The sequence below is a fragment of the Chiloscyllium punctatum genome, chromosome 11 (assembly GCF_047496795.1).
Source record: "Chiloscyllium punctatum isolate Juve2018m chromosome 11, sChiPun1.3, whole genome shotgun sequence".
NCBI lineage: Eukaryota > Metazoa > Chordata > Chondrichthyes > Orectolobiformes > Hemiscylliidae > Chiloscyllium > Chiloscyllium punctatum.
The window spans coordinates 95,801,355-95,827,433 of NC_092749.1; the positions used below are offsets into that span (position 1 = coordinate 95,801,355).

General features: G+C 41.3%; 1 protein-coding gene across 1 annotated transcript in view; it reads left to right on the top strand.

Moving 5' to 3' along the window:
- The first annotated feature begins 16,989 nt into the window (after nucleotides 1–16,989).
- Nucleotides 16,990–26,079, top strand: part of LOC140483397 (metabotropic glutamate receptor 1-like) — a 98,171-nt gene continuing 89,081 nt past the window's right edge. The window contains exons 1-2 of the mRNA XM_072581647.1: nucleotides 16,990–17,183; nucleotides 17,910–18,709. Coding sequence (XP_072437748.1) covers nucleotides 17,134–17,183; nucleotides 17,910–18,709 — 850 coding nt within the window. The 5' untranslated portion in view covers nucleotides 16,990–17,133. The remainder of the gene's footprint in view (nucleotides 17,184–17,909; nucleotides 18,710–26,079) is intronic.

The following is a 26,079-nucleotide window of genomic DNA, read 5'->3' on the forward strand; positions in this document are numbered from 1 at the left end:
GATAAAGAGGTAAGAGTACTACCAACCGAGCCACAGGTTACACACCATGGTGAAGTTCAACCTGCATGCTAATAATTCTGAGGGATTAAAGAAGCAAGAAATGTCTGTGTGTTGGAGACCAGTGTGCATTTGCATGGAAATGGAAATCCTTATGGGACAGAAATTTACAGAAAGGAAACTGACTATAAAAATAATTTTACATATTGGCTTTGAATGCCATCGTATTGGTCCTTCACCCAACCTGAAATTTGTCAAATCAACAATGTGGGAACGCTGTGGGAATTGACATGCTTATGAAACTGACAGGCTGGTGAATCCGTAAATATTAACTAGCGAAAGCTGTTTCCTTGCCAAAGTGAAAAGCTATTGTTTGCAGGACTCATTCCATGAATGGAGAAAGTGAGGACTGCAGATGCTGGAGATCAGAGCTGAAAATGTGTTGCTAGAAAAGCGCTGCAGGTCAGGCAGCATCCAAGGAACAGGAGAATCGACGTTTCGGGCATGAGCCTGATTCCTAAAGAAGGGCTTATGCCCGAAACGTCGATTCTCCTGTTTCTTGGATGCTGCCTGACCTGCTGCGCTTTTCCAGCAATACATTTTCAGCTCATTCCATGAATGTACTTTCTTCGTTTTAGCGATGATTTCAGAGGTCGGTTCTTCTATCTTGGACTTTCTTCCATTTGCTGTACTATTTGATGTCAGTCTTCGCTGCAGAACATAACCTTGCTTCTCTGCACAAGATGATCAGGAAGGAATGTCTTCCTTCTGTGCCAGTAAACTCTCCTGTAGGTCAACCAGCACTGGCCTCACCCACCTCGCACTCCCAAGCAAGCTCAGCTAATGCATCCTTGGAGATAAAAGGACCGTAATCACAGGATGTGGTTAAAGAGACTAGATGGCCTACCACTAAGCAAAGGAGGGGAGGGGTACAACTGAGGTCATGTGAGCAAGCAAGTGATAATGCAGTCAATAGTTTAAATGCTGAAAATATGGTTCAGCTGATCTGAGGCATCCTTCAACGTGCACTCCCAAGGACCATCCTGAATGTTATCCATATTGTATCTAAGACCTCTCACATCAGTAACCTGTCTTTCCTAAAGTATTTGATTAGTGTATTGTTATTCTCTTGCAGTTCAGTATTTAAAATAATAGCTAATTTTTTGTGTTCCGGTATGCACCAAATTTTGAAGGATACATTGAACTGCCTTAGAGGCACACAGTTTTGGTTCAGAATCAGATATTGTGATTTTCCAATCATCGTCCAATTAAATTAACAGTTGCGCATTATGACAGTGATTGCCAGAGAGGTTTTGTTACATATGTTATTATCATTCATACGCATTATCTTCCAAATCATCTTGCAGCATTCTGTTGATAATTTGTTTTAATGTAGACAAATCAATTAACAAAATAGTTCCAAAATACATTATTCAGAAATAATTGTTATGGATAGTTAAATTTCCTGGGGTGTTGCACATGGGATTTCAGCAGATGGACTGGTTTAAAATGTCAGTTACCTGCTGCTGGTCGCCACTCAACAGATTGTAATCAGTGTACTCATCTAAAACCATGCAATGTGAATGTCAAAAGGTACTCTGCTGCTTTTGCAGTTCCTCACACAGACACACACCCATTCAGATTGCACACATGCACCTGTACGCATGTATATATCCAACCATGTATACATACAAACACTCACACACACGGACACCTAATCCTCCAAGCAACCACTGACACATTCGCTGGTCCGACTTAGAGCTGACCTTGATCTGCATGAGAATACTCAGCTGGCCTAGATCCTTTGGCAGACCATTACAGGAAGTTGGCATGTACCAAATGGCAGGATGCCCTAGTGGGAGAAAGAGATTTTGACAGAGATGCAGTGTGTGTGCTTCTGGATGCCAGAGAAGTCCAATAACACACAGGTAGGTGAAAACTGTGTTGCAAATGGACTGTCAGGAGTTGACAAACATAATGAATATTGCTGTCACAGTACCAAGGTCATGGATCAGTGGAACAAAAAAATCAACAATCTTATCAGGAGCGATTATTGGTGAAGTTCACAACCATTTTCTCTCAGCTGTACAACAATTGTGGGCGACACGGTGGCACGGTGGTTAGCACTGCTGCTGCACAACGCCAGAGACCCGGGTTCAATTCCCACCTCAGGCGACTGACTGTGTGGAGTTTGCACATTGACTGTGTGGGTTTCCTCCGGGTGCTCCGGTTTCCTCCCACAATCCAAAGATGTGCAGGTCAGGTGAATTGGCCATGCTAAATTGCCCATAGTGTTAGGTGAAGGGGTAAATGTAGGGGAATGGGTCTGGGTGGGATGTGCTTCGGTGGGTCGGTGTGGACTTGTTGGGCTGAAGGGCCTGTTTCCACACTGTGTAAGTAATCTAATCTAATTAGCACTTGTATCACAAGTTTGTGTCCAGGATTTAAACTAAGATGAAATGGGACTTCACCAATTTTCATTTCAAAATGAAGTTGATGTGTTCTGATTTATAAAGAAAATAGAGCAACTTTAAAAATTATTTAAGCCTTCCAATTCATCACATATTTTCAAACAACAGAATGTATACCATATCAGTGATGGTACAAGAGTAAACATTTGAAATCTCATATGTCACAATCTTTGTGTCAAAAGTGGCTTCAGACCTCTGGACTGACTTAGACATCAGATGTGAATTCTGCATTAATGAGAAATAATAAAATTCTACCAACTTTTAAAATATTGATGTAAAATGTCAGAGAAAGAGAATATTTCTAAAAAAAACACAATGAAAAACAAATCAAACAAAACAAAGAGAGACAGATAAAATATAACAAGTAGTCCCTTAACTTATATTTGCTTAGAATTCTGAAACAATAATTGAAATATTTAAAAATGCAACAGTTGTAACGATATCCAGAGAATATTATCATTCAATCATACTATTTATAAATAAAAAGACATAAGCAACTGCAAATTTAAACATGTCTATGTGCTAAGTTAATAAATTAAATTTGTAAAATAAGTCCTATTTGTGAAGTAAGTCCTGTTTGGGAACAACATTTTTCTCGAAAGCGAATTAGAGACTCATGAGCTGAATTTTACCAGAAATCAGGTAAGCGTTATTTTTGTTGACTTTAATGGTGGCTTTCCCTCTGCAAGGCTGAGGAGTTTTACCTGTATCATCATCCCAACCTCACCTCATTAATTCTGTGCTATACCCTTTGGTGGCCCTTTTGTCCAATGCTAACTGGAATCTCCACTCACTGAGGATGGAGGCACTCAGCACTGTAGGGATATCTCAGGCTCACTGGCACCGACAGCATATTTAAATAGAGTCATAGAGTTATAGAGATGTACAGCATGGAAACAGATCCTTCAGTCCTACTCGTCCAAGCTGACCAGATATCCCAACTGAATCTAGTCCCACCTGTCAGCACCTGGCCCATATCCCTCCAAACCCTTCCTAATCATATACCAATCCAGATGCCTTTTAAATGTTGCAATTGTACTAGTCTCCAACACTTCCTCTGGCAGCTCATTCCATACACATACCACCCTCTGAGTGAAAAAGTCTCTTTTATATCTTTCCCCTCTCACCCTAAATCTATGCCCTCTAGTTCTGGAATCCCCAATCCCAGGGAAAAGACCTTGTCTATTTACCCTATCCATGCCCCTCATGATTTTATAAACCTCTATAAAGTCACTCCTCAGCCTCCAACGTTCCAGGGAAAACAGCCCCAGCCTATTCAACCTCTCCCTATAGCTCAAATCCTCCAACTCTGGCAACATCCTTGTAAATCTTTTCCGAACCCTTTCAAGTTTCACAACATCTTTCCGAAAGGAAGGAGACCAGAAATGCATGCAATATTCCAACTCTCCTGTACAGCCGCAACAGTCCTGTAACCAATGTCCTGTACAGCCGCAACATGACCTCCTAACTCCTGTACTCAATAGTCTGACCAATAAAGGAAAACATACCAAACGCCTCCTTCACTATCCTATCTACCTGCGACTCCACTTTCAAGGAGCTATGAACCTGCACTCCAAGGTCTCTTTGTTCAGCAACACTCCCTAGGACCTTACCATTAAGTGTATATGTCCTGCTAAGATTTGCTTTCCCAAAATGTAGCACCTCTCATTTATCTAAACTAAACTCCATCTGCCACTTCTCAGCCCATTGGCCTATCTGATCAAGATCCTGTTGTAATCTGAGGTAATCTTCTTTGCTGTCCATTACATCTCCAATTTTGGTGTCATCTGCAAACTTACTAACTATACCTCTTATGCTCACATCCAAATCATTTATATAAATGATAAGAAGTAGCGGACCCAGCACTGATGCTTGTGGCACTCCACTGGACACAGGCCTCCAGTCTGTTTACCTTTGAGCCAGTTCTGTATCCAAATGGCGACTTCCCCCCTGTATTCCATGAGATCTAACCTTGCTCACCAGTATCCTATGGGGAACCTTGTCAAACGCCTTACTGAAGTCCATATAGATCACATCTACCACTCTGCCCTAATCAATCCTCTTTGTTACTTCTTCAAAAAACTCAATCAAGTTTGTGAGACATGATTTCCCACACATAAAGCGATGTTGACTATCCCTAATCAGTCCTTGCCTTTCTAAATAGACATACCTCCTGTCCCTCAGGATTTCCTCCAATAACTTGCCCACCACCGACATCAGGCTCACTGGTCTATACTTCCTGGGCTTGTCCTTACCACGCTTCTTAAAGAGTGACCATTGTGTACCCAGTTAAACAATGGTAGATCAGAGTTGCTCTGCACAGTTGGAGACATTTGCCCTGGCCATGACGGACAAGGCAAATGTGGTGCCCTGTGCAGATAGGAACCAGGAAGGGGTGATACAGAGGGGACTATCCTCTTCACTGGAGTCACCATGTACCCACAAAAACATTCATGTGGGGAATTCTCAGCATCTGGTTTTGATGGGTAGTAGAATGAGAGATTGCATATTAATGAGTTTAGATTAGTTACTAAATAGGGTGATAATAGGGGCATGTACAAATGAGACAGTATGCACCTGAAGTACATTGGAACCAACACTCTTGCAGGTAGGGGGGAGGGACACAGGATATCGATGAAACAGAGACACAGCAAAGGAAGCAAGTCCCAGTGAGTTCAGTTATGTTGAGTCTCAAGAGAGTAAAGCAAGGCTGGATGATCTTCACTTTAATGATAGGAGTGTAAAAGGTAAGGCTGATGAGTTAATGACATGGATTGACACATGAAAGTATAATATTGTTGCCATCACAGAAACATGGTTGAAAGAAGGGCTGGACTAGTAACTCAACATTCCAGGGTGTAGGATCTTTAGGTGAGACAGAAGAAAGTGTAAAAAGGGTGGTAGTGTAGCACAATTAATTATAAATTTATTACTGTAATGTGGAAAGTTGATATCTTGGAACAATCCTCAAATGAGGCTTTGTGGTTGGAACTTAGGAATGTTAAGGGGGCAGCTACTTTACCAGGAATGTATTACAGGGAGTCAGTGGGAAGTAAAGGAGCAAATATGTTGACAGTTCACGGCGATGTGTAAGGATAATAATCAGATAACTATACTAGGGGATTTCAACTTTCCCAACATAAATTGGGATAATCTTAGTGTTAAAGGTGTAGAAGGGGCAGATGTCTTGAAATGTATCCAGCAAGTGTTTTGTATCAATATGTAGAAGGCCCAGCAAGGGACAGCACAATGCTGGATCTGCTTCTGGGGAGAGAAGCCAGACAAGTATTCAATGTGGCGGCGGGGGAACATTTAGGTTCTAACAACCACAACACGGTATGGTACAGTTTTAGACAGGGAAAAGATTGCCTGCAAAAGAAAGCTTTGGATTGGAGGAAGACAGATTTTATTAAAATAAAGCAGGATTCGCTTACAGTAGTCTGGGAACAGCTCCTTGTGGGTAAGTCTACAGCTGATCAATGGGAGGGCATTCTTTAAAGAGCTGGGGTGAGTCCAGGTCCAAAACTTATCCTTCAGAGGGACATGTAGGAGCAATAAGTTCACAGAACTCTGGATGTCTAGGACAATTCAGGACTGAATAAAGAAGAATAGAGCTTTTAATAAGCCCAAAGGGAGCAGTTCAGCTGCGGCCCTAGAGGCATAGAAGAGGGAACGAAAGAAGGAAAGTAAAGAGAAAAAGGGGACATGAAAAGGAGTTGCAACAGGATGAGGGAGAATCCAAAGATATTTTATAAATACATTAAAGTGAAGAAGATAACGAGGGAAGTGGTAGGGCCTATAAGTGACCAAGGAGTAACCTGTGTGTGAAGCTGCAGGATATTGGAAGGGTGTTGAATGAATGCTCCTCTTCAGTCTTTACTCCGGAAAAGGAGAACATAGGTTTGGAACTCAGGAAAAGGGACAGTGAAGAACTTGCACAGTTTGACAAAGAAAATGGAGAGGTATTGGAAGCTCTGTCCCAGCTTAAAAACAGACAAATCACCTGACTCTGATGAATTGCATCCCAGACTGTTGTGGGAGGTGAGGCAGGAAATTGCAGGGGCTCCGACATAAATTTTTAGTTCCTCTCTGATCACAGGGGATAAGTGCTAGAGGACTGGAGAAAGGCTAACGTGGTTCCACTTTTTAACAGGCAGGGTAGAGATGAACCAGGAGCTTACAGACCAATGAGTCTCTCATCAGTGGTAGGAAAACTACTGGAGCCAATTAATGCCCATTTGGAAAGGCATGGGTTAATTAGAGATAGTCAGAATGGCTTTGTCAGAGGGAAGTCATGCTTAACAAATTTGTTAGAATGTTTTGAGAATGTGATCAAGTATGTGGGTGAAGGAAGTTCAGTTGATGTAATTTAAACAAAGTTTTTATCAAGGTCCCACATGAGACACTGATTGATTGAGAAGGTTAAAGCACATGGAATTGAGGAAAACTCAGCAAGATGGGTCAGAAACTGGCCAAGTAATAAGACACAAAAGATAGTGGTAGAGTGACTGCAGGCCAGTGTCCATCAGTATACCACAAGGATCAGTACTAGGACCCTTATTGTTTGTTGTATACATAAATGATATAGATGAAAATGTGGGGGGATCGTTAAACAAATTTGCAGATAACACCAAGTTTGGTAGCGAGGTTAATGTGAAGAAGATGATTGTAGGTTACAGGAAGATATAGACAGGTTGGACAGATGGGCAGAGCAGTGGCAGATGGTATTTAACCCTGATATGTGCAAAGTGGTGCACTTTGGACGGAGAAACAAAAAGAGGGACTATTTAATGAATGGCAAGACACTGGGGTAGTTTAGAGGAACAGAGGGATCTTGGGGTAATTATTCACAGATCCCTAAAGTTTACAGAGCATGTGAATAGGATAGTTAAGAAGAGATAAAGGACACTGGCTTCATCAGTTGTGGCATAGAGTATAAGAGCAAGGAGGTAATGTTGGAATTGGCCCAACCACAACCAGAGTACTGTGTGCCATTCTGGTCACCTCACTACAAAAAGCATGTCATAGCACTAGAGGGAGTACAGAGGGGATTCACCAGGATGTTGCCTGGGATGGGGAAATTCAGTTATAAGGAGACACTAGATAGGCCTGGATTGTTTCCTCGAGAGCAGAGAGGACTGAGGAGGGGACATGATTGAGGTGCATAAGATTATGAGGGGTATGGGCAGAGTGAATAGACAGCAGCTGTTCCCCTTGGTTGAGGGGTTGTTCATGAGAGGACATAGATTTAGGGTCAGGGGCAGGGGATTCAGAGGGGATTTGGGAAAAACCTTTTCACTTAGCAGGTGATGGGAATTTAGAATTCACTGTCTGTGAAAGTAGTAGAAGGTGGAAAGCTTACAACATTTTAAAAAATATTTGGATGAATACTTCAAATTTTATAACATTCACGAATATGGGAGAAGTGCAGGAAGTCAGGTAGTGCACTTTTAGTGGTAGTTATGACAGTGCAAACTCAATGGACTGAAGGGCCTTTTTTGTGCTGAATGTATCGATGAACCCATGTTATTAGACCACTCACCATTCACTAGCGAGACTCTCATCTCAACATCCAAACTATGTTGAATAAAGCAATATTTTGGACTTGCTGAGTCATACAGCACAGAAACAGACCCTTTGGTCTTGGTATCAAGAACAGCCTTACTCGAAATCTCACTGATTTTCCCAAATTTCTTGCCATGACCCATGTCGTTCAGCAATTGGGAAGATGCTGCCATAGAGCCTTGCAGCACCAAACCAGATTATTCAACCACTTGTGTATACATCAGCTCTTTGAAAGAACTATCACTCACCTTTGTGCAGAGCCATGCACATTTTAGCTTCTCATAGTATTATAAAAAGATAAAGTGCACAAGACCATTCAGTCCATTGTGTCTGCGCTCGCCCTTTAAGAGCTATCAAATTAGCTGCACTCCTCTGTTCTTTCCCTGAAATCCTGCAACACGGTGGCACAGTGGTTAGCACTGCTGCCTCACAGCGCCAGAGACCTGGGTTCAATTCCCACCTCAGGCGACTGACTGTGTGGAGTTTGCACATTCTCCCCGTGTCTGTGTGGGTTTCCTCCGGGTGCTCCGGTTTCCTCCCACAGTCCAAAGATGTGCAGGTCAGGTGAATTAGCCATGCTAAGTTGCCCATAGTGTTAGGTGAAGGGGTAAATATAGGGGTATGGATGGGTTGCGGGTCGGTGTGGACTTGTTGGGCCGAAGGGCCTGTTTCCACACTATAAATAATCTAAAAAAAAAATCTAAAATTTTCTGTGATAAACATTCTTCCAATTTCCTTCTGAAATTTGATAATCAATCTGCTTCCACTGCTCATTCAAGCAATGTATTATGCATCATAACTATTCACAGCATTATTATTTTTTCTTCTTGCTTCTGATTATTTAACCTTAAGTTCCTTCTGCCACTGGAAACAATTTCACCGTTTGAATAATTTTTACTTTTTTAACATTTTCACTTAACCTTCTCAGCTTCAGAAAGAATAGTCAGAGTTTATTTAATCTCAGAGCATCACAAATGTCCTTCACTTCTTCTGCACTCTCTTCAAGCATTTGACATCCCTCCTGGAGTGTGGCTGACAGGGTCTCTTCTTATCAGACTTTTGAATGCATCCTGTTACCTTCAAAGATTTGTGTATATTTCAGTATATGTTCCTGCACCCCATAAAATCACGCCATGTTATTTACATTGCGTCTCCTCACTCAGAGGTGTATCACTCAGGGAATGGGTCTGGGTGGGTTACTCTTTGCAAGGTCAACGTGGATTTGTTGGGCCGAAAGGCCTGTTTCCACACTGTAAGGATTCTATATTTTAAAAATTTATGCTGGAGTAAAGGGTCAGCAGGTCAAAAGAAATGGGTGGCACGGTAGCACAGTGGTTAGCACTGCAGCTTCACAGTACCAGAGACCCAGGTTCAATTCCTGCTTCAGGTGACTCCCTGTGTGGAGTTTGCACATTCTCCCCATGTCTGCATGGGTTTCCTCTGGGTGCTCTGGTTTCCTCCCACAATTCAAAAAATGTGCAAGTTAGGTGAATTGGCCATGCTAAATTGCCCATAGTGTTAGGTGTAGGGGAATGGGTCTGGGTGGGGTTGTACTTCAGCGGGTCGGTGTGGACTTGTTGGGCCGAAGGGCCTGTTTCCACACTGTAATCTAATCTAAAAAAAAATCTAATCTTACCACAAATTTATTCGCATTGCCTTGCACTAAACTTCATCTGTCATGTGTTAGTCCATGTCATCAATCTGCCCATGCCCTCCTGCTGTATCTAATGGAATGCAGTTTGTGAGCAAATGTTATAAGCTAGGAACTTGGTGAGTAAGGGAGTGAATCTCAAGGGTTAATCTTGAGGTGTGCCTTGTTTGGTTGCAGTTAGCATTTAACTGAAACTTACTGCTTAAGTTTCTACTAGACTAGCATAAGGATCACCAAGTCCTCTGCTGGAGACCAGATGAAATCAGTTAATTAGGTCGCTGGTCTAATCTGGCTTCTATGACTGCAGGAGAGTTTATTCATCTGAGTTTCAGGTAAAGGAAGCTGGAGTTCAATTTGTTTTGGAATGCAACTTGTAGCAGAGCGTTGAGCGAGGGGTTTGGTGAGTGAGGGGGTTTACTGAGCAAGGCACCAGGAATTGAAAATCTGCACAAGAGGAGACACAGAGCCAGTTGGACTTTGACATTGTTAAAATGTAAGACTGTATTTCAAATAACATAAAGTGAAATCTCAGATGGTTAGTAAATATTTTGCTCACTTACCTTTTCAAGGACAGGGAACCAATGATTAATCATTATTAGTATCAGTAAAGCTTACAAGGAATAATAGGTTTATTAATTACAGAATAATGAATTAAAGCAAACTAATTAGGGCAAAAATATAGGTGGCAGGGCAGGATATCTGTTGTGATTGCAGAATGTGGGAGCTCCTGAATGCCAGTGCAATCCAGGGTAAACTCATCTGTTTACACTCCCGAAACTCACAGTTTCCACTCAGAGTTTACAAGCTGAGCTTCAAACACTGTGATACATCCCTCAGAGGAAAGGTTCTCTGGATGTTTATTCCAGGAGTCACACTTCTTTGGATAGTGTATTCAGATTTGATCAATGGGTAGGGACAGAAGGATATGACTGCAAATGAGACAATTATAGACCCAGAAGATGGTGGTGGAGCAGCCTCTGCCATTTCAATTGACCAACAAGTTTGAGGTCCACTGATTGTGGTGGCATGATGCAGGAAGCATTCAAGTGAGGGGAATTAATATATATGTCAAGATTATATTGGACACCATTATGGGGGGATAAATATAGGTCCCTGCAGCCAAGAGTGAGAATTCAGATGGGTGTGTTGCCTTTCCAAACTCACACTTTGGGCTCACTGCTCTGAGTCTCCATAACCCCATGAGACATAAGAGCAAAGGGGCCATTCAGCCCATCAAGTTTGCATTGAAATTTAATGTATTGCCTTGCACTAAACTTCATCTGTCATGTGTTAGTCCATGTCATCAATCTGCCCATGCCCTCCTGCTGTATCTAATGGAATGCAGCTTGTGAGCAAATGTTATAAGCTAGGAACTTGGTGAGTAAGGGAGTGAATCTCAAGGGTTAATCTTGAGGTGTGCCTTGTTTGGTTGCAGTTAGCATTTAACTGAAACTTACTGCTTAAGTTTCTACTAGACTAGCATAAGGATCACCAAGTCCTCTGCTGGAGACCAGATGAAATCAGTTAATTAGGTCTTACCTGATCGTCCTCAACTCCACTTTCCTACCTTTTCTCCATAATCCTTGATTCCCTTACTGATTAAACATTGGAGAGTTACTTGCAGTGAGGGGGAGGAAATAAAATTGTCATGGTCCATCTAGGCACCAACAATGTGGTTAAAGCGAGCAAGGACTTTCTGCTAAAGATGTAGGAGCAGCCAGAGGTTAAATTAAGAAGGAGAACATGTAAAAATGAACTCTGGATTATTACCTGAGCTACTAGAAAATAGATATCAGATAAATAAGATTAGAGAGATGAAGGCATGGTTCAAAGATTGATGTGGGGGAAATAGGCTTTGATTTCTGGGGGACACAACTACTGGATTGGGAAGAATGGAAGCTGTACCATTAGGACAGTCTTTACCTGAACCCCTGCTGGAATCAGTGTTTTGGTGAATCACATAATTTGGGTGGTTTAGAGGACCTAAAATTAAATAGTGGTGAAAAGAAAGTCTGGATATATTTATTAAATTAAGCAGAAAACACAAGGCAAGACAGCAAGGTAACAATAAGGGAAATGGTGATCAGAGTATGAGTGGAAAGAAGCAAGTGTAAAAAGCTAACAGTGCAACAATAGATAGCGCTATAGGTTACAAAAGTAGCAAAAAGACAGAACTATGGGCTCTGTAGCATTTATGACACAATAGGTGAATGACAGCACAAAGAAAAAGAAATATATATGATCTGACAGCCATAACAGAGACATGGTTGTAAGAAGGAATTGGAATATTCAAGGATACATAATATTAAAGAACTGGAGGAAGCTAGAAAGATGTGAAGAGCTAGCTTCATTAATTAAAGCTTGCATTGTTACAATAGTGAGTGATATCCTTAATTCTGAAGATCGGGAGATAAGAAATCATAAAGATAAGAAGTCACTTGAAGAAATAATATGTAGGCTCCCTAACTGAAGCCACTAGTATGGGGAGACAGGAAGAAATAACGGGGTTTGTGAGAAAGATAAAACAATCATAGGGGGTTGTTGGTAGAAAGTAAGATATTAAAAGAACTAAGGAGTCTCAAAAGGATAAATGTAGGTCCAGAAAATTGTCAAACGGAGATAATTTGAAAGAAATGTGAAGTTATCCACTTGGCAGGAGGAATACAAAAGCAGCATATTATTTAAATGAGAAGAGGTTATGGAATTCTGAAGTACAAGAGAGACTGGGTGTCCTGGCACATAAATCACAATTTTAGTATGCAGATACAGCAGTGATGAGTGAGGCCACCAGAAAGCTGTTACTGCAGGAAGAATGGAATCAAAAAAGTTGTGAAGCTTTGCTACAGCTTTATAGAGTGTTGGTGAAACTATATCTGTATCTGGACAATTTTGATTGTACTTAAGAAATGATGCTAAGCGAAGCAGTTCAGGGAAAGTTCAATTGACTTCTCACTGGGATTGAAGATTATTTATGAAGAAAGGTCCAACCTGTACAGGCTATTTCACTAGAGTTTAGAAGACTGGGAGGGGATCTTATTGACACATCAGATATTGAAGCAACTTGACAGGGTAGTAACTGGAATGATTTTTCTCTTCATGGGGAAGACTAGAACTAGGGGAAACCACTTAAAAGTCAAGGTGTCTTCCTTTAAATTCTGAGATGAGCAACTTGTTCTGTTCAGAGGGTCATGAGTCTTTGGAATACTCTTCCCCAGAGAGCATCAAAGTGGGGTCATTGAATATTTTTAAGGCTGAGGTAGATAGGCTCATGATCGACAAGGGAGCCAAATGTTATTGGAGTTAGGTGTGAATCTGGAGTTGAAGCCATAATTGGATCGTGCAGAATCCTGCTGAATGGTAGAGTAAACAAGAGAGGCTGAATGATCCGTTCATGCTCCTCATTCATAGTATGTATGTTACTATCCATCAGATTTACTATCTTTCAGACTTTTACATTATTTATAAACTTTGAATTTATGTTCTGTGCACCCAATTCCAAGTTATGAACCTATACAAAAAAAGGCCTTCTTGTGCTGAATACTTCCCTTCAGGAAAGCAGCGATTCATCACTGTATCTGTCCCTTTGCCAGTTTTTAGCCAATTTGAATCCATGGATTTCAATTTTATCAACAGGTTTACCGAGTGGTACTTCATCAAATACCTTCTGAATGTCCCCATACATAATATTAACTGCACAACCCTCATCATCCCTCTCTCATTCCATTGTCCAAGAACTGGTTAATTCATTCAAACATCATTTTTCTCTAACAAATTCATGCTAATTTTAATTTATTAACTCATATTTATTTCAAAGTTCCAGTTAACTTGTCCCCAGATGTTTGGTCCTGAATTTGTTACTGCTGATGTTTACCTGACTGATCTCTGATATGATTGAATATGGGTGTAACACCTGACATCCTCCAGTCTTCCTGCGTTATTACCAATCAAAAGGAGGATTATGACCAGAGTGTCTATAATATCCTTCCCCTTTTCACTATTCTCAATGATGCATCCCTCTTGAACATATTTTCAAGTATTAATTTCCTTTTTAAAAAAAAGTCAACCACTGAATTCCAAATTACAGAAAGTCACTTCCCAAACTAATTTTGCATTCAGCTCTGAATAGTTTGCAAAATGATCTTATGTCGGCGTTTTCTGGTTATCAACTCTTCTGCTATTGGAAACAACCTCCACTATCTGTTCTACAGTTTATACTTAGAATCATAGAATAGTTAAAGCACAGAATGTGGCCATTCACTCCATCATGTCTGCTGGCTCACTGCATGAGAAATTCAACCAATATCACCCCCTTACCCTTTCCTATTCCCTGCTCAACTGTGTTCATCAGGTGCTTATCCAACTCCTGTTGAAAGCCATGATGGAATCTATTGTCTCAGGCAGGGGCATCCATAGCTGAATGATTACCTGTGCAATAACATTTTCCCTCCAGTCACTTTTTGGGGATTCTTTTGCAAATTCCCTTTAAACTAAGGCTTCTGTTTTGTGATCCCGGAACAGCTTCTCTTTATCTCATCTGCTTAGACACTTGTGGTTTTAAATGCTAGCAAAATTTTCAAATTTCTCCTCTCCAGGGAGAGCAACCCCAGATTCTCTATCCACATAGCCTTTCAGAAAGATTCTCATAAATATTTTCAGTAATCTCTTTAAAATGTTCAAATTCCTCCCAAAGTATAGTACCAAGAATTGGACACACTGTTCCAGTTTGTGCTGAAGTGCTGTTCTTTAAAGCCTAGTCATAACTTCCTTGTTTGTGAACACTAAACCTCATTTATAAATGTATATGATTTGCCATTTTTAGCACTTTCTTACGTTTCTCTTCTATCATTAACAATTACTGCACATGTCCCCCAGGTCAGTGCTTCCCAAACATTTTTACCACTTTGGCTCCAATTCAGGATTTGTCAGTGAGAATTGTATCAGTGCGATGAGGCATTCCTGTGAGGATAATCTGTGTTGTTGGGTCACTCTGAAAGTTCGGGTGCAAGAGGGACAGAGCATTCTCAAAGATCCATCCCACCCTGGCAATGTTTTTCTACAGCCTCTACCATTGGGGAGAAGGTATAGAAGCCTGAACACATGCACCAGCCGGTTTCGAAACAGTTTCTACCCTACTGTTGTTAGAATACTGAATTGACTCTTAACATTCGCCTGTACCTGTGTTTTTGTTTTTGCCACAGTTTACCTATTATTTACTATCTATGCTACTTAACTCTGTCATCTGCCTGTATTGCTTGCAAAACAAAGCTTTTCACTGTGCTTCGGTACACATGACAATAAATATATTCATTTCAATTCAAGGTGGATTTTGAGATTGGGAGTTAAATAATGATGAATGTAAAATGGAAGATGGTGATTATTATTATAGGGCTGGAAAACAAGTCTAGCCAGTTAGCTCTTTTGGGAGCCAATAAAGGCATGACAGGTCAAATGGCCTCCTTCTATATTACAAATTCTATGATATGAGAGTGAGAATGCAGCTGTTATAACTCAGTCAGACCTCCACAGTGGGCATTGCTTTCTCAGAACACACAACCCAAAACTTCAACTCATGACCCCACTGGGGTCCTGAACCCCACTTTGGGAAGCCCTATTATTGGTCTCTGTATCTGCACCCCTTTAGAATTATATCCTTTATTCTGTATTCTCTCTATTTTAACTTCCAATCAAAATGTATCACTTCCTATTTCTCTGCATTAAATTTCATCACTGTGTCTGCCCAATCCACTAGTTATACCCATCTGTATCCACCTGAAGTCTCCTTCAAACCTCAGAGTTCACGGTACTTCACATTTTGTTTCATCTTCACATTTTGCAATTCTGCCCTGTACACCCAAATATATACATAAAAAAAGTAGGCCTCCATTCTGAGGAAGGGTCACTTCACTCCACAGTTGCTGCCAGACCTGCTGAGCTTATATAGAACCTTCTGTTTTTGTTTCTGATTCCACAGTTCTTTCAGGTTTTGTTTTAAGAAAAGCAGGCATTTCAGCACTGACCCTTGAGGACCCCACCAAATAGCAATCATTGTCCATTACTCTGTTCTCCAACACCCAACTCGGTATACATGCACCCACTACCCCTTTAATTCCATGAGCTTAAAGCAGTAGCGTTAGAATTTTGAACAGCTCTACTAAAACTTCTGTAAGTTTCTCTGTTCTAAGCAGAATAATCCTTGCTTGCCTAGTGTCTGCACATAAATTGAGGTCTGTCAGCCCTGATGCATTCTCGTAAACCCCTCTGCAAAACGTTGGCATCCTTCCGAGGATGTGGTGCCTAGAATTGGATAGTGATTTATGAAGGTTTCAAATAACCATCAGAATTTAGAATATGGGTTTCTTAATCTTATTCAGGCAAGAGTTTTGGCTAGGTCTAGCTGTACCCCCTGAGGACCTCTTACAAAACTGTTTTATTTTCTCTTGGCACAATAATCCATTCTTTTGGTCAACCAATCTAGCATTCTGAAGTGGCGGGGGGGGGGGGGGGGGGGGGAGTTCCTTTTGCACAGCGTATAGTCGCCATGCCGTCGAACTACGGTCGTAATAAGAAACTGGGACATTTCGAACAGTTGGGAACGGTTGCCATGAGAATCAAACTATTTAGTCTTCAGATTTTAATTTTAACTCAGATTGGCCCAGGAACATTAGATGAAATTAGTGCCAAAGCACTATTTCCCAATGCAAGTTTTCAGGAAAGTTGCTGGGAGGCTGGGGGTGAGGGGTGACAGATTTCCTTATGCAGGTCACGGACAGATCCTTTTAAAGGAAAATAGCTAGGAACACTTCGCCCAGTCTTATGTTAAGGAGGATGTAGACCCTTTTCTCATGCAGGAATTTCTGCTGCTGGCTGTCTCCTTTGGCTCCGTTTAATTCTGACGCTGGCGGGTGGAGATGCCCTGATTTTAGCTCTGTAGTAAAACTGAGCGGAAGAGAGAGGGCAGGAGTGTTCAGGCAAAGCGCTTTCTCGCGGTAAGCCTAGCCGACCGCAAATGAGAGCTGACAGAATAATTGGGTCCGCCAGGCTAGAGGGAGGACAGTGATCATCGCAATGATCACAGGTAAGTGTCGGATTTTAGCTTCTATTTCTGAGGGTGGGCAGTTCGGCTGTGAGAGGCACAATTTGTTGTCTCACTCGTGTAAATGCATCGACATTACAACACCCCCCCCCCCACACACACACACACACCCATGTTGTCTTGACTTGCTCTCGTCTTGTGTGGGCAAGTCTGCTCATTGCGTTTCTGTGCTGCACACCCGGGAAACATCAGCTGAGTCGCCGGTCTGAACTCCCGCCAGTGACCTGGCGAAAGCTCCGACTTGGACCCGCGCCTGGCGTTCACCATGTTTGAAGCAACCACGACGAACTTTAGTTAAGGAGTTCGCAAGCGCTTGAGCGCGGCTGGCAGAGTGGAAACGGTTTTTGGCGCTGACCATGGTGCTGAAACTATCCCTGTCTCTGGAAGATGTCTGGCCCAGAACCAGGTATTGAACTCTCAGAATCTATCAATAGGTGCAATACTGAAAAAGTGTGGTTAATACAGGGGCCGCGGGGAACTGAATAAATGTGAAATACGTATTAAATTGTAAATCTGCTTCTGCGGCAGATATGATTAGTCTTAACCTCGATCTTGGCCGTCTTCTGAGGAGGCTGCAGCGCCGAACTGCCTCATTCTTGTTCTCCCCGTGTAGATTAGCTGTGCATTGGAATTGGACCAGTTTTAAGGCGCATTTTATAGCCGGCAGCTTCCTTTATTGAGTTACTGATTTCGGGGATGTTCCTTTTACACAGTTGTCCCAACTGAAGGCAGCTGGAAAATAACGGTGACGCGCCTTGGCTATATCCAGGTGGAAAACAGCCAATGTGCGCGTTTTCTGGCCTGACTCAAGCTGAAGACAGTCTCCTGCGAGACTGTCTCCACACATCTTTAGTTTCTACAGATCTGTGTGCGCAGGGAGCCGGGATCTCATCCGCTCGAATTTAAGCAGCAATCACAGTATTTTTTTAGAAAAAATAGAGTGCACAAGTTTGATTTAATGTTTACATAGACTTTGGCTTTCGCTGTACATTAGGGTCGTTCTGACACCAACATTCTAGTTTGGTGGTAAAACAGCCAGTTCTCTTTTCACTGTAAGGTTTACCCATATTACCCAGATTTGTGTGTTTGGAGTTTGTGACCATCTGCCTTGTCTCTTATTCCCCTTCTCTAGTCGCACCTGTGGATCCGGACAGACTGAATGCCCCTTTCCATACCAAAAGGTTTATCTCAATACCTGCAGCGGAAGGATGGTTATAAAAAGAGCAGGAAGCTACAAGCAGCTTTGCATGGACATGCTGACCCTGTGGCTGCTCCTCATCCCGGCCACCCTGTGCGTTCAAGAGCCAGAGGTGGGCAAGAGAGTCTTGCTCTCCATGAATTCGGTTCAACGCTCGGTGGCGCGAATGGACGGCGACGTGATCATAGGGGCTCTGTTCTCAGTGCACCACCAGCCGCCTGCGGAGAAAGTACCCGAGAGGAAATGCGGGGAAATTCGCGAGCAGTACGGGATCCAGAGGGTGGAAGCTATGTTCCACACCCTGGACAAAATCAACGCCAACCACAACCTGCTGCCGAACATCACCCTGGGCTGCGAGATCCGCGATTCTTGCTGGCACTCGTCCGTGGCTCTGGAGCAGAGCATCGAGTTCATTCGAGATTCCCTCATCTCTATGAGGAACGAGAGGGATGGACTGACGCAATGTCTTGAAGGACCGGGCTCAGAGACCAAGACGCCCATAGCTGGGGTCATCGGACCAGGCTCCAGCTCGGTCGCCATCCAGGTCCAGAACCTTCTGCAACTTTTCAACATTCCCCAGATCGCCTACTCGGCCACAAGCATCGACCTGAGCGACAAGACCCTCTTTCAGTATTTCCTGCGGGTTGTTCCCTCCGACACTCTCCAAGCCAGGGCCATGCTGGACATTGTACAACGGTATAACTGGACCTATGTGTCTGCTGTTCACACTGAAGGTAAGGATTAACCCGGTTGTGTACTCTGTTGCGCGTTTGCATTTTGGCTTTGCACAGGTTTGACGGCGGAATCCGCGATTGGCAAGAGGATTGCAACTGCACCTAGCTCTAACTTCGCCCAGTTTCTCTCCCCAGGATAGTCTGCTTTCGTTTCAGATTTCCAGCATGGGCAGTCTCTGGGGCTGAGCTCACCAACACCAAATGGAAACAGTAGAAAATCCCACTTTAGGTCTTTCTTCATGGCTTGCTCCCAAAGAAAAAGCCTTAACTCTTCCAGTTTAGAAAATAAAGCGTTAGCTGTGCGTTTGTTGTGTGTAGGCCCGTGCGTTGAGCCTCACACTTTCCACATCGACTAGGTAACGGTGTAGAGTTTACAGTATATCTGGGTGCTGTTGACTTGAACCCTTTTGAGGTAGGTTGCAGCCTCTGCGGTATACGCAGGTGACTTCAGCTTTGAAAGTAGCACCACACTTCAAATTGAAGCCCCTCGCCTTGCATCAGAAAGTGGTGAATACAAGCCCAAACCAGGACCATAAACACATGAGCGACAGTGACACTCCAATTTGACCATAAGCGAGTATTACATTGTGCTGTCTTTTCATGGGAGACGCGAACCTTGGCTAAAGGGTACTCAAGGTTCTGGGGAAGCGCCCTTCAACAACCCCTTCCTGTTTAGTGTGAGGGAGGTCAGTAACCATGCAGCCACCACTGAAACCTACAAAGTGAAAGAGAAAAGCAGCAAGTCTGACAGCATCTCTGGATAGAGAGAGAGAGAGAGTCGCTCTTTCTCTCTCCACAGATGCTGCCAGACCTGATGAGTTTCTCCAAAACTTTGTGCCTCAGTTTCTGATTTCCAGCATCAGCCTATATCAAAGGGTATGCCACTATCCTGAGTACCTCACCCAGACTATGTTCTGGTCCTGGCCAAATTGAATAAAAGGACCAGACGTTCATTCCAGGCATCTGGCATTACTGTGATCTTTGGCACTCCTAATTAGTCCTAATTAGTTTAATTTAGAACTCAGGCCCTGAAAAAAATAATTGTGTCATTCTGTGACAAGTGCCCCAACCCAACTCTACTTATAGAGTCATACCACATGGAAACAGACCCTTCAGTCCAATTCATTCATGCCGACCAAATTTCCCAAACTAAACTAGTCCTACCTGCCTGTATTTGGCCAATATCCTTCTAAGCCTACCCATTAAATGTTGTAACTGTACCTGACTGTCCTAGGATAAGGGTATTGCTGGTGAGACCTGCATTCATTGCTCATCCCCAGTTGTTCTCTTCCAATCGCTGCATTCTATGGTGAAGGTGCTTCCCAAAATGGTGTCAGGTGGAGAGTTACATGCTTTTGAGTCAGTGGTGTGTAAAGAACAAGAGTAGGTCACTCCGTTCAGATTAGTATATGATGAAGCCAGCTTCAAGTGGTGGCCATTGGGGAGGGTGTGAAGGTGGCTGAACAGTACACCTGATAGTGTCATCATGCACTTGCTTCCCTTGACCTGCTAAAGTATGAGGCCACATATTCAAAGCACTTAGCTCCCTGCATGATCAAAGAGCTACCTAAAAAACAACCAATCATTTGATGTCAAGGTGGGGCTATTGGAGCTTGCAGGCTAAAGATAGTCTAGGCTTTTTGCCAGAGTAGGAAACCCGAGCCATTGTTTCCAACTATTAGCTTAGTCTAGTGCTTCCCAAATAATGTTCTAATGTGACCCCAATACTAACTTGAAAGTTAACACCTCCCTAGATGCCAACAAAAAAAGATACAAAGCAATAAAGTAACATAGTAACATTCATTAGATAATTATTAAAGCTAATATATTTTAATTCATTTTAGAAACATAAAAATCTGTTGTTTTAAATACTTTGCAAAACTTATAATTTTACGTACTCACTACTCCATTACTTTATCACGAGTCTTGGTCAGAAGCAGTGGACACAATTAGTGTTCATATTTACATTCATATTTACATTACTGATCTATAGCAAAGTCACAACGTCACATAAAGTTATCCAGCATGGAAACAGACCCTTCAGTCCAACTGCCAGCCAGGTGTCCTAAGCTGATCTAGTCCATTTGCCAGCACTTGACCCACATCCCTCTAAACCCTTCCTATTCATATTCCCATCCAGATGCCTTTTAAATGTTGTAATTGTACCAGCCTCCACCTGGCAGCTCATCCCATACACACACAACCCTCTGCATGAAAAAGTTGCCCCTTTTAAATATTTCTCCCCTCACCTTAAATCTATGCCATTTAGTTTTTTGACTCCACTCCTCTGGTGAAAAGACCTTGGCTATTCACCCTATCCATGCACTTATGATGTTATAAAATTCAATAAGATCACCCCTCAGCCTCTGATGCTCTAGGAAAAAAAGCCCCAACCTATTCGGGCTCGACCTATAGCTCAAACCCTCCAGTCCCAGCAATAATCTTGCAGATCTTGTCTGAACTTTTTCAGGTTTAACAACCTCTTTCCTGTAGCAGGGAGACCATCAAGGATTCTTAAAGACCATCTTGAAACCATTGACTTCAGTGTAAGACCAATAAAATAATCTTGTAATTTTCTACAGAGGCTTTCAAAATACATAAAACAGTATTCATAATCAGAGAGGCTGCAGTTTTATTGTGAATAGCAAGTCACTTACCTGAAGGTGGAGTTTCATGCCTCCCAGCCCAGGATCTGGCTTTAGGAGGAATATAGAGACTTCTGAACAGGCATCAAATATAATGTGTGATAGTCACTGACCACTGAGGGGTTCAGCCAATTTATCCATATTCCCCAATGACAGAAAGCTCAGTAAAGCTCATCTGCCCACCCACGCAGACTGAAATCACCCTGTCTCTATCTGCCGTGCCACCATTCCCCCTTCTCACACATTCATTAGACACACACACACACACAAACACACACACACACTATGTTGACCAGCAGAGGTACACCATTTTGAACTGATGTGTGGCCAAATGCAAGAAAAACACTCAAGACTGACAAGCACAATGACGGCAAGGATGACTGGCAGCTGGCCTTTGGTGTTGAAGTGCAGTTTCAGTGGTGAGGAAAAAAAAACATCAGTTCCTTTGTTTCTGTAACCCCCCCATGAGAGATTGCAGATTCCTAGAGTTTGGGGAGGATATCCTCAAACCAACCTGTTTAGAAACATTATTACACACCTCTGGAAGAGGTGGGACTGGAAGCTGAGCCTTCTTGCTGAAAGGTAGGATTACTATGTCTCCACAGAGTTTTGGAACGCTGCTGTAAGAAATCAGTATCAGCTGACTCATTACTCATGAATGATCAATGGGACCTCTTTATTCATCAGTCCAATGTCCACACTTGCATTCTTTGCATCATATATTCTACTGCACTTACCTCCTCAACCATTTTACTCAGCAGTTATCCATCCACTCATATCTCACATTGTAAAGCGAACTGGCGCTAAACTCTCCATACCTTTTATAAAACTGAACGTGAGCCAATAGCCCTGATTGCACAGTTCACAATCTGTTTAAAGATGTAATTTGTCCATAACCCACAATATTTTTAATGCCACAATTGTAACATCAATCTCGACTGTTTCTTTAATTTTTCTGTGGATATCATAACGGAAGGCTGACATTTATTGCTCATCCCTAGATTTGATGAAAAATCATGGTGAGCCTTCTTAAATAGGTTTTCTGCTGAAATTTATTTGAAGTAAAATTATATTACCATGCTCCAGTTTGATTTGAAAGTTTGACACTTGGCATAAACAATTGATGCAGACTGGAGAGTTTTGGTTCTCCAGATGTTTTGTAATAATTTCCAAGTGGGTTTTTCATCATTAGTGCAAACAATGATACAAGAATATCTAAAGAAAAAGAGTAGCTAAAGTAAACATTAGTCCCTTTAGAATTAGAGAGTGAAGAAATTATCAATAGCTTTGAGAAAATAACAATCACACAACACAAATATTTTGTCTGTCTTTTTTTAGAAGACATTAGTTTCATTCCAGTAATTTATTGTAACTTAATATCTGAAAAAAGATAAAATTAAGGAAATTAGTATCTATGGAGAAAAGGTATTGGAGAACCTATTAGGATTAAACTCTCTCAAATCCCTGCAACCAGATGGCCTACACCCAAGGGTTTTAAAAGAGAACACTATCAAGATCATGAACAGCTAGCTATAATTTTCTTAATTCCCTAAAGTTTGGGAATCGTCTCAACAAATTGGAAGTTAGCCAACTTTTTCAAGAAAGGAAGGACAGAGAAATCCACAGGCTACTTATCCTAATATTAATTGTTGGGAAAGTACTGAGATTTATTATTAAGGAAGACTTAACAATGCACTTTGAAAAAATATTGTATGAATAAAATAAGTCAATAATGGTTTTTGCCAAAATAAAGTCCTGTTTCACATTTATTGGAGCTTTTTGAGAATTTAAATGGTAAATTACGCTATGGAGAACCGGTAGATATTTCACACCTATGTTTTCAGAAGGCTTTTTATAAGATGCCACATAAAGGATTAAGGGCAACTTAAAGGCTAATTATGTTATGGCAAAGACATTAGCATGGACTGAGAATTGGTTCATAGATGGGAAACAGAGTGGGAATAAATGGGACATTTTTAAATTGGCAGGCAGTGAACACTAGAGTACATCTAATGACTAGTGAAGTAAGTGAGTGCTGGAAACTTAGCCATTTACAGTCCATGCTATTGATTTAGTTACATTATTTTCTGTCTCTTAATTTTGGTTTGCTGAAGACACAAAGCTAGTGGGGAAAGAGGAGACAAAAAGGCTACAGGGAGGTATAAACAGGTTAAAAGTGAGGGCAAAAGTGGCATATGATTATAATGAAGCAAATATAAAATTATTCACTTTAGTAATAAGAATAGTAAAACAGATTTTTAAACTAAAGTGTGAAATCTGTGTTGATGTTCAAAGACTGCACTTACAAGATATGCAGAAAGTTAACATCCACATCTAGTAAGCAATCGGGAAGGCCTTTATTGCAAGGGGACTGGTGAAAAAGAATAAAATTGACTTGTTACAATATTACAGAGTTTTGGTGAGACCCTATTTGAAGTACTGTGTGCAATTTTGGTCTCCACATTTCAGAAAATATATGTACTTGCATTGGAAGCTGTACAACAAATGTTTACTAAATTTGTCCCTGGAATGAAGGGATTGTCCCGAGATGAAAGGCTGTACACATTAGGTCTATCTCATTGAAACATAAAAGATTCTGAGGCGATTGATATAGTAGATGTTGGGAGAGTGTTTCTAATGGTTAGGGAAACTAAAACATAGGGACACAGACTCAGGAAAGAGGCAATTCATTTAGGACCAAGATTAGGAGAAATTTCTTCGCCCAAAGACCTGTGAGCCTTTGGAATTTTTTTTGTCCCATTGGGTTGTGGGGGCTCCATACGTATAAATTTGAAGCTGGGATAGACAGACTTTTATGATTGTTTAGGAAATATAGTGATATGGGGAGCAGGCAGGAAAGTGGAGTTTATGTCCACGATCATACTAAATGGCACAGCAGCCTTTACAAGACATGTGATGCACTATTGCTTCTACTTCCTTTGTATTCTTGATTTGCACATGGGTCTAAAAATTGGTATGGAGATATTAGGTACTTGATGGTCCTCACATGCAGTGGCAATTTTCTGTCTATTATTGTGTTCATTATTAACACAATTAATGCAGCTTAAAATTACAAAGGAATGTCTCAGAATGAGAACAATATTCAACTTCTAACATTGCAAACAACTGTTTCTCAACTTTCAAAGACTTTGCTCCAAAGATGCAATTCTAGCATGAAGTCTCATTCACCATAACTTTGTATGAACAAATTCAGGATCCTCTCTTTGTCACACTAATAATAAACGGAAATAATGGAAAATCATACTTTCAATGGATGAACTCAATACTGAGAATGCATATTTCAAACCTTGTTGAGCAAACAGACTTATACACATGCAATGCAATTGATTAGTTTTCCACACTGATATGAAGTGCACAGTGCTGTGAGTTTAAAATAAGTCCTTAAGTATTGCCAATCAATACTACAACTTAAATTATGAGTACCATGATGTGAATGCCGTTACTGCTTAGCATCAAAACAACATAAATCACCATCTGGTGGATTTTTTTAGAAACAAGTTTTCAAGGGTTGGATATTGTGTTTTAGTATTTACAACTAATTGATGAGACTTTACTTATAATAGGTTTGAATATTGTATGAGAGGAGAATTAGATATCTCATTCCATATTGCACCTTAGCGGGTAGCCGTTGTAGATTGGTGGACTCATTTGACTCACTAACACAGAACTCTATTCTAATCCAAATATTTCCTGAACCCTCATTGTATGTTGACATTAAATTTCAGGCTTGGAATTTATAAAATTGAGATCTTTACTTCGTTGGATTTTCATTTAATTCTGACCTCATTTCCAAAAGAACAACATATCAATAATATGAGAATATTTATTTGACATGACAACAACAGTAAAACAAAATTCAGAATTTCGATTAAACATAGGGATGTAAAACACAGAAACAGACCCTTTGATCCAACTCATCCATGCCAACCTGATATTCTACATTAATCTAGTCCCATTTGCCAGGATTTGGCCCATATCCCACTAAACCCTTCCTATTCATATATTCCTATTCTAGATGCCTTTGGGGATAAGTGGGTTAATTGCTATAGAACAATTAATGTCAATTTTGAAATGGTGAAGGGCTGCGGAGGGAATGGGGCACAGTGGACTTATTTGGCTGTATATTCCAGAGATGTTTGCATGATTAGAAAGCATAGGAATTAACTAAATAGACAATACAGTCAGTTCTGCTATAAGGCGCATTTCTTCAACATGAATTGGCTTTAAAGCGACTGAGCAAAATAGACCATTGGTGTAGAACATGAACTTTGTTTATCTGTATTGTCTATAACGTGATTCCAGCCCCATTAGATTAAATAGAGCTATTATTATGCAATTTTCTTATAAAGTGAAATTGCACGAGAACCAAACTTTCGCATTATTTTACAACTGACTGTACGTCATTGTTATGGCTCCCACATCAAAAGCAAATCTCAATCAGGATAGTAGTGTAAATGATTGATAGCTTAGAAAGGCAGTCATTTCTTAGAGAGCCAGAGAGGTGTCAGAGATTCAGCCTTTGCTCCCACGTCGTTACATTCATTAACAAAAACTACTTGTTGTGTCTGGGATGCGATATGGAAGTCTCACATTCTCAGGTCTGAGATTGCTGAATGGACTGAGGACAATTGCAAATGTGTGAAGTTGTATATTTAAATTTTCAAGCATGCTACATGAGAAATTAATTGCATTTTAGATCATAGA